Genomic DNA, 14040 nt, shown 5'->3' with positions numbered 1-14040 from the left:
CTTAGCACGCTGGTCTCTCCCGGTGTTTACTCCTGCGCTGGGCAAGAGCATGTGGAAGTCTATTCCCTCCACCCTGTCGCACCGCGGTCTACCAATCTCGACCCTGATCCTCACACTAGGGTCCTCCAAGCATGGGGTGAAGATGGCGAGCCATCGCAGTCTTCAAAACCATAAAGGTCCAGATGAAGGTTTTAGTGTCTTACCCTCACCGTTGTCTATACTATGCCCCTTTCAATCGGTGATCAGCGGCCAGACACCCTGCAGCAGTTCAGACTCACTCAACAATGTCAGGATCCCTCTTCCCTTTTCCACCACAGTTGCAGCTTGGGCTAGCCCCGGAGATGGTGAACAGTCTATTTGGTCCCTTTGCCCGTGTATAGGAGTGAGGGGCTGACCTGGGATTCGCTGCCATGCTGTACCTCCCCTGAATCTGCTTACAGCAGTTCCAAAATAGTCATAGCGTCCATTACTTAACTTGAAAGACCTTGGACGGTCAGAAATAGTCCTTGTGTGTTAATAATCGTCACGGAGTAGCTTACAGCCTCTTCAGAAAGTAAACAAGTTGTTTTACTAGCTCCGAACTGAGTTCTAGAAAGTAATGTTGCAAGGAGTATACTTGTAACAGGGTTGGTTTATTATGTGATTTCATAACGGAGTGTCACTATATTACTGGCTGGGTCTACTACCCTTGAATTACTGACTGTATTCTAAATTATATCTACCCCTGTTTTACTCCCCAAGAATAGCTGATTGCATTCTGAATGTGTTGCTATTCTGAATAAGGTTCTATTTTGGGTTATAGCCCCCAAGTATTGAGTTGGTTTTTATAATTGTGTTTGTATGTGATGTGATGGTACTTTATCTAGGCCTACTTGTATTATCATATGCATGCTACAATTCCTTAGTACCAAGCTACATCCCTCTCTCGCTCCTAAGATGAGCCTGGCTGCTCTCTCCATGCTACCAACATTCTCTGATGGTATAGCCTTGTACTAAGAGTGGAGCTTATGTACTGCCTAAAATGTATGGTTTTATGAAGCCCTCAGTTGGACTTTAGAAAAAACTGTCCCAACACAAGTGAATCCATTACACAGCTAGAGGATTTCAAAGCTATATTAATTTCATTGTTCCCCCTCATTGTTGTACCAGAGAATCCATTGCATACCTGTTAAAAATGTTTCATTTTACTGCCACTGGATTCATTGCTCAGTCCAATTGGCTCATTGACTGCTAAAGAAACCCCCCAGAGTAGCTTGCTCAATCTCTGTACTACATAACTTGTTTACAAATTAATACAGCTCTTTGTAAGATTAATGAATTGGGCTTCCAGTGAATCCATATCACATCCAACTCAATCGTTGCTCGCTGCCTCCTTTTATTGCTCATCTTGAAACTAGAGCAGCCTCTGCATAACTACCATAACCTCCGGTGTGTTGCCAGTGAATCCACTGCATAATTAGATTGATTCATTCCAGCCAGTGAATGCAATGTATAATCGTATTCCTTGTGGAACCAGTGAGTTCTCTATTTTGATCTCACTATCCCCTTCATGGTTTGATTCGTGAATTCATTGAATAGCTAGATTAATGTCATCTTGGTACCACCAAATACATTGCACAGTTGGATTTTCACTGCTACTAGTGAATCCATTACTTTATCCTACTCCCATATTCCTTTTCGCGCTAATAGTAAATAAAGGTAACTGCTAAAATGATTTCACTCTACATTTCATCACTTCAATCTCTGCGCTAAAATTATTTCATGCTACATTCGGTGTCATCAGTGAACAAATTGCATAGCTTCTTTTTCCAGTGTGTCCTTTTACTTCTCACTCTGACATGAGGCAGTTGCACTGCTTGATTGCATAATTCAATTGGATTAGTTGATTCCATTGCACAGCTAGATTAAACCTTTTTAACACCAATGAATCAGTTAGCCACTGACCTAACCTCATTGTGCTGCCAGTGAATGCATAGTTGTTGTGGTCAATTCCGCTACCAGTGAATCAACCATACAGCTAGTGCAATTCATTATTCCATTCTTTGTGCTTCTAGGGGATCCATTGCTTATCTAGTTCATCCCAAAGAGGCACCCAGTGGTCGGAACGCAGGACGTTGCCAGCTAATTAAAACTCCAGAATGTATTGCAGTGCTAAGCTCCAAGGTTGGTTCACTAATTGAGATAGATTCTTATAGCACAGGCATCTTTAAAATAAACAGGGTAAGCATCTCCCATTCTGCTCCATCCATTTTACCCTACTCTTCTCTCCCCTATTCCACCTACAATTGTGCCATCAAATCTTTTAGTCCACTATACAGCATGCTAAATCGTGTGCAAAATCAGCACTCGCCACTGGTTAGTGACATTTGACTCTTGGCGAGTTAGAAAAGGGTTGCTGTGTGTATGTTTAGAATTGGGGCTGCAAGTGGCTTTTTCATGGCTGGCTAGTAGCTTGCAACTTGACAATTTGCACCCTATGCTAAGAAATCGAAATGCGTCTGTAGCATTGGTAGAGGAGAAAGGAGAAGGAAAGTGATGGAGGCCACTGTGGCAATGACTTTACTCCAGTCAACCAGAGACACTAAATGTATCCCACTTACACGCCAATGCAAGTTTCTTAAACCCCTTCATATAAAATCTCTTGAAGCATCAACCCAAACCCAGGTACTATGACAAACAAACAAACCAAGAAATATGATACAACTGTAACCAAACAACCTTCTTTTATAGCCACTCCATCAATCTACCATACAACCACAACCGAAAGAACCATTACATCCCAAATCTTTGGCTACAACACAACTTGCCACAGCCATCCTACAAGGACACCAGAATGGTTACTCTGACTACTGGAACCACCTACTACGCCTCTTCAAATCGGAAAGCCGGATCCTAGAAGCGGGGGTAGCCTCTGGAATTAAGACCCACTGACACTCCTCCCACTGTTAACGCCCACCATGGAATTGTGTGAAGTAGATGCCGCTTGATAAGAAAAGTCAGTCGCTAAACACACCTTGGACATATTCAAAATCTTCTGAGGATGAAATGGATCTATATTGAATCAAAGAAATCTGCCTCTGTGATAATCATTGGCCATCCACGCAAGTATTCCACCAGCTACAAGATAATATGTATTGATTGTGGCAACAGGAGAGTTGGAGGAATAGCACTGGTCTAGAGAGATTCAATCAAAGTCTCAACCCCATCAGTAGAAAACATCCTCAACTGCCTTCCTACAGTCCAGTCTTCCCTGACAAACTCACTGATGCAGACGCCAACACCTGTGTATAGCCGTTATTTGACAATGCTTGATCATTTCTATCTCGAGAAAGAAGACCACCCAACATGAGATTCTTTGTAGCTACTCTCACTGCAGTGCAAATCAAACACATGGTTAAGAGAGCCAACCAAATAGCTGGTCACATGCTAGATGGCATTTTCAGTGACAAAAACATAATTGTGGTCTGCTCTTCAGTAGACCTTCCCATGGGAGACTTTCTTTCACAATCTTCATAGAAGAATCACGCTCACAGAACCATCCATTGCACCCATGCACTCGATCCGACCCTGTAAGGAAGTATGAATAAACCCTTTTTTTAAAGACTTGAGGTAAACTGAGATAATTGCACTGGACCCGAGAATACATACACCAGGATGAGCAGCTTCATAAGTGGATTGCACTGCCTTCAACACCATGGGACTATAAATGCCTTGTAAACAACTTGCAGAAGAAACTAGCTAAATGGTTCACATCCAAAGGTTAAAACCAAACCAAGGAAAGTGGGTACCACTAAATGTAATCACACATTATAATAAGGATTCTTAACTATGCATCTGGTTCACATCAGTGCCCGCAATTGTAATTCGCAGAAAATAAAGCAACCAAACCTAGGAAAGGTAATCTTTTCTGTTTACCTTGGTGGTAAACTGTCCAGAATAAATTCAACATGCAATTGATATGATTTCAAAATACAGTTATTGAACCAGTTATGTATGATTAATTATTTAATTCCAGGAAGACTGATAAATAAAATAAAAATCCAAACCTATTTTGGATGAACTTGGCCTTCTTTGGGGAAATGGCTATAGAAATATACAGTAAGACTATTTAAATACTCAGAACTACTGCTGAGAAATACGACTTCCGAACGATTCAAAGAACATATCTGCCATTGTAATCAAACGCACAGTAGTTCTAATGTCCTGATGAAATTCAAGATTGACATATTGGTACAATACTTCCGCTATGTTCATTGCGACTATAAGAAATAAAATACCTGTACTGAAAGGTGAAACATTTTCAGATTGAAAAGATGACATTGAAAACCAACCACCAAGGACCAATATCTAAACACTATTGTTGCATCCCCTCATGTCAAGATACTCCGGAGACCAGCCTCAACCACGCCTTCATTACCACATACTCAAGACACACCACCACCCTTGGTGTTCATGCCCCTATATGGTGACAAGGATAAACCTTTTAGAAAGTTGCAGTCTGCTCAGTCACTTAAAAGCTTCCCCCCCACACAACATACAGGATTTGAAGCCCTCATTTTGATTGCAACAACGTTTAGCGATCTCTACCATTAACATAGACATCTGGATGGGCACTTACCAAGTGGGGAAATAGTAACTGGAACATGCCCAAACTACCTCCATCTCCTGCCCCAACAGTCCCCAAGAGCAACACCAAAGCCAAACCAGGACGAGCGTTCTGAAAAAATAGTCCATACAGGACACCCCAGCTAACCTTTTACTAGTGTGCATTCTGTGAGGAACCTGTGGGCATCCTCACTTTATTCTCCCAGATATCGTCTACTTAGGTGGCCGGGGAAGGGCCATTGCTCTTGGATCCCGACACTGGGGGTGGAGAAGCGAGGGAGGATCACCTGGGTGGAGGGTGCTTGGAGGATTGGGGAGAGGATGTCCCTGAGGGAGATGCGCTACGCCCCCATTCCATGATGAACCTGTAATCCCAGGCGCATTTATGGGCTATTGTTACCCCTTTCCCTCTAGCCAGGATAACATCAGAAGATCTCAATCTAGAATTCACAGAAAGAGTGTCAAAAAGAGGGTTAATAGTGAGACATGGTTATCCCCTGTTACTTCTGAGAACCAACCTCACCCTCCCCCCAGCCTTGGGCTGTTGTAAAACATCTCCCCTCATTCAACCCACTATAGTACTGGGACGAGGAGGAGGCAACTAGGAGTAGTGAACACTGGTAAGTAATTTCACCACTCTAGTACCAAAATGAGTGTTGCACCATCCACTGGTCACCTTACGCGCACGAATGCCCGTGCAGCCACTAAGCCCTCCATCTCAGGTCCTGTTCTGCCTTCCCCTTCTGACCTCATGTCCTCACTCCCTCAAGCAGCACAGCAGCGGCGCACACGAGGGCATCTAACGCGCTATGGTCATATTCACCCATTGCAACGTTGGCAGCTGCCCTGGTGTCTTGGAGACAGTCGACGGAGACGCCGGCTTTTTCCTTTGCTTCGTCACGCCCTCAGGAGGATCCGGCAGTGTTTTGAAAACTTGGGTCATGTGACAAGGAAACGTGCTACATTATCAGTCACGTGATGGGTCATGTGACACTCCTAGGCCCCTTTAAAATCGGAGAGGGAACGCTCATTCAGTGCTTCACAGCTGACCCAATCAGGCACTGTTCGGCGTCTTCCTGTCTCCACATCTTGAATCTGGACTACGGATTGTTCTTCTTGGATTCCTCTGTCAAGCCCTTGGATACTGTTTTGCTCTGCTGTTTCAGGACCTTTGAACTGTGTTTTCGGATTCCTTTGGATTACCCCTGGTTTCGACGAACTTGGCTGGCTTTTGACCTTGGAACTCTTAACAGACTGTTTTCGGATTTCCTCTTCTGTTAACCTTTTGGAGTACCCTTCCATACAGGTCTTATAGTGCCTATTTCTACAACAATCTACGCCTACCCGCTGCCGCTTGCTACTCTCTGCAGCCACACGGAACACCTCCATTCTCATCTGTGCTCTTCCCATCCCCAGACCCTTGGTAAGCCCCTTGCTATTTGTTACATCGCTATTCAGTGTATTGTTTGCCATTGTACTGACCCATTGCTTGCTTTACAGCGGTCGAGGGGTCACCGGTGTTCCTGGTTCCTGGCGTTCTTCGGCACTCAAAAAACCTGTGGCCTCAAGGATCGCTCAAGAAGTTATTTGCATCTTTCTGAGTAGAACTTGTGGACCGAGGCCCCATAATCTTCACGACCATCAAGTCATAACAATGAGGAAGAAGCCAACCGGGTTTTGTAAAGGTCATGCATGTCCCAAGTGCTTCACTAATTGCGACCAGGCAATTACAATTTGGAACTCGCACCTGCAACCTGTCAAATGGTTGCAGGTATATAAAAATGGAGGAGGCCAGCAGCAAATGGACCAGCAGGGAATCCTGTGTGAGAGGAGGCAGCTGAGTTTGGTCCTGTGGGAGAACCAGGACGCTGGCAAACGACTCCAAGAAACTGTGGAGTCCAGGGCCAAGTGTGCCGCAAGAAGGACACAGGTGTGGGAGGCTCAATGGTGGGAGGTGCACAGGAGCTGCGGACACAGAAGAAAGTGGTCAGACAGAGTCTGCGGAGAGCGCAGACCTGCTGGCAAGACCCTAAGAGAGAGATGTGCGAGAAGGGCTCGCTTTTGAAGTTATACATGCCGGTGGAGCCAAAACTGAACACACAGCTTCCCGGAGGAGATGCCAGGAATGGGTGAGTGTAGTGGGAAGAGCACTCAAACTGGGGCTGTGTAGGAAATCAGAATTGGATGCAGAATGAGAGAGAGCATACACCAGTATGAATTAACCCAGAGCAATGGGGAAAACAAGGACAATATAATATGCAAGCGGCAGAGTGAAAAGTGACAATTGAATACCAAACTAAAGGAAATGTTTTAGCAACCATGTGCCTTGATGACAAGTGTGTGTGTGTGTGAAATTCAAATATTGCCTATTGAAAGCAAAGCATGAGTCGTGTGAAGCTAGAAGGAAAGCAAGTGTGGAAGATGGCGAGAGAGCATGAATGCAAAGTGGTGAAGGAACCAAACCACCACGAAGTGATCTAGATATAAAAATACATTGTGGCAAGGCCAAATAGACTGGCAAAGGAAAGAACACATTGTGGCACAGCCAAGAGGCTGACGAAGAGACGCCAACCAAGTGTGATCCAGCACACAGGTACAAATACAGAAGGACCTGTGTGGGCTAGACTATGGTGCCTCGTTGCGTGACCTGTGATGGGTGGACTGTGTGGTCTGACAACTGCGCCTAGACCAGGGAACCCAACTGTGAAAGCTAAAGAAATTGCTGAACTGAAACAGGAGAAGCCAATCCAATTGAACTGAAACCAGAAGGAGGGTAAAGTAGGCCTGGAGCTGCCTTTGAATATTGAAAGATTGAGAATAAGTTCAAGATGACTTTCTTGAACTTGGGGAAGGGAACCCCAAGGTTTTGTGGAACTGTCTTGAACTTGGGGAAGGGGAGCTGAAGAGTAAGCCAGGTGCTGGGAAGCTCATAACTTTGTTTGCAACACTATTTATTTTATTACTGACATCTCTATACATTGTTCAGCTTTAGTTGCAAGGGCAAGTATAGGTTTTGGACACAGACCTTTAAGTTGAACTTTCTGACTCCGACTTTCCGTAGATTCTTTAGGTAGGGAAATCCCACCTTAGGATAGGGCAAGTTAGGCCTTCAATCATCCTGACATTGGAATTATTAAAACATTTTGGTTTGAACTTTGAATCTGTTGTCTTGGTCTTGCTTCTTGATGCCTTCACAATTCCTATACAAAGGTGAAGCATGCTGGCCCAAAGCACTTAAGGGGATAACCACCTTTCACTATATATTCTGATCTGCATACAGACTGGAGCTTGGGCCCAGCTTCAGTACCCTCTGCACCTTATTAACTTCAGCAAAGTTATGGGACACTGCTCTGCCATATTTCTGTCCCTACCGCACACACACCCCTAGACATCCAGCCCGGCACCTCTCCTGGAACACTTGCGGTGGTTGCGTATTGAAATTCAGTTCTCCATTCGGATTAAACTCGTACCCCAAGTGTCCCCACTAGAAACCATCTAGAAACTTAAAGGCACACAGGATTCTTGTAGTTTCAGCCTGAACTCCTCGGCATCTCTGGATTCTCACCTTCCCCCCCTTCTTACTAATGTGCTCCCTTCGGTTCCTTTCTTTTATGGAACGATTCACCAAGAGGACGCATAAATTGTTTTCTAAAACCACTTCAAATTGTAGTTTGCCACTTTGTGAATGTTTTTATAGACGATTGTTACTCAGATCTAGTCCCTAACGTCTACCTTTCACGGTTCACTTTAGCAGCTTCAAGAAAGGGTGGAAAAAAAGAATAAACTGAAAAAGCTGAGGAGGAAACTGGATCTGCAACCCACTGAAGAGGTAGGCATTCTTGAATTTGTTTTGTTAGCCAAGGTTAATTGTGTCATTTACTAGTTAGGCAGCAGATCAAATGATTTCATGGAATTACGAAATTCCGAATCCACATTTTCTTTTTCATCTGGACGAATAATATTAATTTGCAATGTTACTGGTCAAACGTTTCAGCCTAGTACATTATAGTGAAAAAGTCTTCATAATCTTAAGTGTCAAAACGCTATGTCAGTTGCATTCCCAATGAATATGCCCCTTTGCCATCTTGTCTTGCAATTGTCACAATTTCAGCAACATGGGAAGAATAGCAGACAGTAACTGAACTAGAGTTGGGACCAGTGGTTTTGCTTAAACCAGGATTTTTTATTTTAAGAATAGTAACTAAATTGTGAATTTTGAGAAGTAAACTTGGTTTTTATTTTTTTTTACAAATCTTTACCTATCTGTAAAAAAGGCAGTTTCAGGATTTTGGTACCCTTGGTTTTATTACAGTAGTATCCTCTATCCCCATCCCCGTTGAGCATTTCTGTCCTTTTCACTTCCTTCCTTTTTCTTTTAGTTAGTTTTCTTATTCTATGTTAACCCTTTCTGCCCTGTCCCCCTCTCCTCTAACCATTACTTGAAATTGGGCCTAACACTCCCACAACGGGTATGCATTTGGAGTAGCTATCCATTAGCCAGTCATGAAAAGTAAATTGCCACTGCATTTCTCCACATGCAGGCAACCGAACATTTCATACTTGCCAAGAATTAGGTGCACTCGTTATTGGGTTACTTGAGCACTATTAAAGTGTTAATTCTGTAAGTTTTCTAAACCGTGGCTTCTAGGTTTGTTGCATCGAAAGTGATTGCCCTTCTTCATTTAAGCACAGTGGCTTGTCCTTTATTTTAAGGCTTGCATTCTATGGTGAAAATCAGGTGCCCGTTCTACCACTTATAGTTTGGTTACATGTCCTATCTGAAAACCTGTTTGGGCTATTGCACCATGTCCTCTCCCTTTAATGATTAGTCCATGGATGTCTTGTCCTTTAAGATAGCTGTAGCTGGGCCAGTTGCCTCTTTGCTCTGCCACTCCTGCAATACCAACTTCTTCTGGATGTCTTCTGTCTTATGGTGGGCAATATCTGGTGACTGTCAGTTTCTTTAGTTGATTACTTCTGGGCAAGCAATGTCCCTGCCATCAGTGGTTATGTCCATTTGGCAGGCGTGCCCTATGGGTAGGCAATGCCACTGAAAAGACATGGTGGCGCTGGGTGGTTAAGTGCATCTTGGGGAGCCTCCCTTTGGCAGATGTGCGCTTTGTTAATGGCTGGCTGCCTCCTGGATAGCAGGGTGGGAGGCTGTTTATTTAGATCAAATCTTGCCATAAATTATATTGGCATTTATTGCCTTGCCCCTCTTTATAATGTAGCTAGTTCAGGTCCTTAAGGGCATTTCCTACCTGGTGCCATCCAGATGAGAAAGGAAACTGTAACCATAAACCTGAAATACTTTCTTTTTTTGAGAAGGAGCAGAATGTGCCAGAAACTAAATGTTGGAAGAAACGGATCTTGGAAGCAGCACAAGCCACAGAAACGGTGAGACGATTTTTTCCCATTTGGGAAATGGTACTATTTAATGCTCAGGGACTACACATTGTACAGCTGGTAGCAGTTATCCTTTTTTTCTTTTGACAAATTTACAATGAATAGAAAACTAAAATACAGCGACTTAGTTTGCTAATATAAAATGATTGATTGTACACCCAGTAGCAACCAGTTTTAAAACCACTAAAACACAATTATTAGTTTAATCTTAAAACATTAACTATAAAAACAAATGTATTAATAGGTGTCCTGTATCAATGGTATAGGTCTGACCTTATCATTGGACCTATTTTGATGTATTCTGCTATAGTATATAGGTACAATGGGTTGTCTGTATTAATTAACAGAGAAATAGCTTTGGCACAAGGTCTAAATACACCAAAACCAATAGACCTTCTCTTCAATCTGGGTTTCTCCATCAACTGGAAGAAATCAAGTCTAGTCCCCAGCCAAATAAAACTGTTTCTAGGGGCTATCCTAAACACAAAAGAGGAGCTGGCTTTCCACTCAAACGATAGAGTACAAAATATGCTGTTGCAGATACCTCACTACAAGGTCGCTCGCCAGGTAACTGTACGCAAAGCAGCACGCTTGCTCAGGATCATGACCTCATGCAATCACTTGGTTCCAAACATGTGTCTGTGCATGCATACAATGCAGAAATGGTTAGCAAAACAGTAGTCTTAGGCAAGCAGAAGTGGGATGATCTGGTGGTTGTTTCGCTTACCCTGGTTCAGGCTCTTTGTTGGTGGTCCAAAGACAACCTGTACAAAGGAAAACCTTTTTGCGCTACACCAACACGAGTGAGTCTAACTACAGACGCCTCACTTGCCGGATTGGGGGGGGGCCTCACTTCCTCCACCACACAGCCCACGGTCAGTGGACACACGCTACTGCCCAAAGACAGATCAACTTCCTAGAGCTCTTGGCAGTCCTCAAGGCTCTTGAGGCCTTACAGCAACATCTCGAGGGTCAGACAGTGCAGGTTCTCACAGACCACACCACGGCCATGTTCTATCTGAACAAGCAGGGACGCACACACTCTCAAAGTCTGTTCAAGCTATCCAAAAAAGTATGGAAGTGGGCACTCAAGCGTAACATGTTCCTAACATCTCAATGCTTTCCTGAGGAACTCAATTCTCTGGCAGACACCCACTGCCAGAAGACCACGAGTGGCAACTCGACAGATATATCCTAGACAGAATACACTGGGGTGTCACCCCCCACTAGACTTGTGTGCCACGTGGCACAATGCCCAGACTTTGCGTCCAGGTTTCCTCAGCCATGGTACAAGGAACGCCTGGTGGATGAAATGGTCAGGGGAATTTGCTTACGCTCCCCCCCCCCCCCCCCCCCGACACCACTCCTGAGCAGGATGCACCAGGAACAAGTAACCCTGATCCTGGTTGCTCCTATGTGGGTGAGACAGCCTTGGTTTCCACATCTGCTCAAACTGGCGATGTGCAACCCTATCAAGCTTCTGTGCCCGTACACCATGTTGACAGAACACAAGGGGGCATCCCTCCACCCACGCCTACAATCAATGAACTTGGCAGCTTGGTTCCTGAAGTCCTAGTTTGGCCGCTTAAACCTTCCACAAAGGTGTATGGATATGCTTAAAGGGGCATGAAAACCCAACACCAGGCACTGCTATTTTAATAAGTGGAGAAGATTTGTGATGTGGTGCAGATTACAATCACGAAGTCCATTAGAATGTTCTCCAGCTAACATTCTACACTAGATGAACTTACTAGACTCAGGCCTAGTAATTCCTTAAACGTACATCTGGTGGCCCTACAGGCTTTCACCACTTCACAGAACAAGGTGTCCTGGTGGAGAGTCCCTGTCATTAAGGCATTCATGGAAGGGATAAAGCTGCTATACCCGCAATTTCTAACGCTCCCCTGGGGTGGGATCTTAATGTTGTGCTCTCCAAGGTCATGGGCCACCTTTTGAGCCTATGCACAAGGCCAGCCTAAAGCATCTTACCTATAAAACTACATTCCTGGTAGTTATCACCTCCATAAGACGAGCCAGTGAGCTACAGGCTTTGTCTGTACAAGACCCCTTTTTCATTATACACAAGGACAAGGTTGTCCTCCGACCACAACCTAGGCTCTCACCTAAGTTCTTTTCAAAGTTCCATATAAACCAATCCATAGAACTTCCCACCTTCTTTCAAAATCCATCCAACTCCGCTGAAAGAAGCCTCCATACACTTGATGTACAGAGGCTGGTATTGTACTATGCAAACAAAACCCCTGAGGAAAATAGACCAACTCTTTGTTTCCATAGCGACTGGTAGAGTAGGCGATCACATATAAAAAAAAACGCTATCTCCAGATGGATAGTGAAGTGCATACAGCTCTGCTATTCCCTATCCAACATGGTTCTACCTTTCACACCAAGAGCGCACTCTACCAGAGGTACAGGAGCTACCTTAGCTTTCATTGAAAACATCCCTTTGGACGCCATCTGCAAGGCTGCTACATGTAGATCCATCCATGCCATACGTTCACACAGCATTATTGCATTGACTCACACTCTAAAGCAGATTCACAGGTGGGACAAGCGGTCCTAAAATATCTTTGCCACCGTACCTTCTAACTTCCCACCTCCTTCTCCAGATACTATTCGCTAATCTATGCATAGCATGTGATCCAAGCAGATCCACAAGCTCCAGAAGGGATGCATTACTCACAGTAATCGTATTTCTAGTGCTTCTATCGTCTTAGATTCACATGGAACCACCCTTCCTCCCCTACTGGAGTAGAAGGTGCATAGATGTTTTTTGGGTTACCACTGTTTCTGCTTTTCTCATCTGTACTCTCGCTACAACCTCATGTCAGCAACAATCTGTGGGGCCTCGACGCATGAATGACCATGGGTAAAGTTCACGTTGCACTAGGGATAGTATTACTGAACACGCCCTTTCGACGTTTTGAGTTTCGAAAACAAATCTTGTAATACACATCATATCAGATACAAGCACCACAAATACGATTTCGGTGAGTAATATATCCCATACTCTTTTGCCTTATTTTTTACCCAAACTTTCACTAATAATTTGATCTTGTTCATACTGCAATGGTTCGAAAGCACACTTAGAGTTCCCATTGAATTATTTATCAAACTCGCGCCTCTATTGAGCCAGAGCCATTTACTGCTGCTCTCCAAGTTCTCAGTTTTGGAGAAGGTGGCAATGGTATTGGGATTTGTTGAAAGGCACAGTTTCATTTTTTTAAAGTATATTAAAAATCTACTATAAGCTAGGAAACATATACTCTGTAGACCCAGCTCTATTCTCATTGGAGTGTGAGGAACCTGCGGGCGTTCTCACTTCTTTTACCCCAGGATCCTCCTCTCAGGTGGCCAGTGAAAGGCCATCGCTTTTGGATCCTGACCCTGGGGGTGGATATGCCAGGGAAAATCCCCTGGGTGGAGGGAACCTGGCCGGTGGGGGGATGATGTCCTTTGGTGAGACATGGTATCCCCTATTCCCTTTTCAAAATTAACCCTCTATCCCTCAAGCCTTTGTGGGCTACGGTCAACCCTTTTCTCCCCCCTCCCCAAAATGTCCACCAGAAACACACCCTCAACACTTGGACGAGTAGGAAACGGAGTTATACACACTTCCGACAAACCTCCCAAAATGCCATTTTCGTACTGGGACGAAGAACGGGAATACAGAGTCAATGCAGACTACATGTGATTTGTTTCAAGGTGAGCAGACTAGCTCTAATGAGCACAAACCTCAGCGTAGGATATTTAAAGAACTTTATGCCGATCAGCTGGGTAGCAGGAGAAGGCAATGCAACTTCTTTGACCGTAGTGAGAGTGACATGGCACAAGAATCTTTGGAGAACCAAAACGAGGTGCAATGTGGAAAGCGAGGCTGTTGGAAGGCAGAGGTCCTGGGTGAACTGCGAGGAAGAGACAGTCAGCAGCTGGAGGAATCACGCCGGGAAGCTGAACCCGCTGACAGCATGCTGACTGAGGGAGCTAATCCACAGAACGCTGCTGCATTGC

General features: G+C 44.4%; 1 protein-coding gene across 2 annotated transcripts in view; it reads left to right on the top strand.

Annotated features, from left to right (window-relative positions):
* Window positions 1-14040, top strand: part of THAP3 (THAP domain containing 3) — a 429030-nt gene that overhangs the window by 226966 nt on the left and 188024 nt on the right. The window contains exons 3-4 of one of the 2 annotated variants that reach the window (XM_069610418.1): window positions 8357-8434; window positions 9934-10002. In XM_069610418.1, coding sequence (XP_069466519.1) covers window positions 8357-8434; window positions 9934-10002 — 147 coding nt within the window. The remainder of the gene's footprint in view (window positions 1-8356; window positions 8435-9933; window positions 10003-14040) is intronic. The other variant, XM_069610419.1, reaches the window with a different exon arrangement.

The sequence above is a fragment of the Ambystoma mexicanum genome, chromosome 8, assembly GCF_040938575.1.
Source record: "Ambystoma mexicanum isolate Mex_15411 chromosome 8, UKY_AmexF1_1, whole genome shotgun sequence".
In the NCBI taxonomy this organism is placed as follows: Eukaryota; Metazoa; Chordata; class Amphibia; order Caudata; family Ambystomatidae; genus Ambystoma; species Ambystoma mexicanum.
The sequence above is the reverse complement of the archived record's forward strand: the minus strand, read 5'-3'. Positions and strand labels throughout refer to the sequence as shown.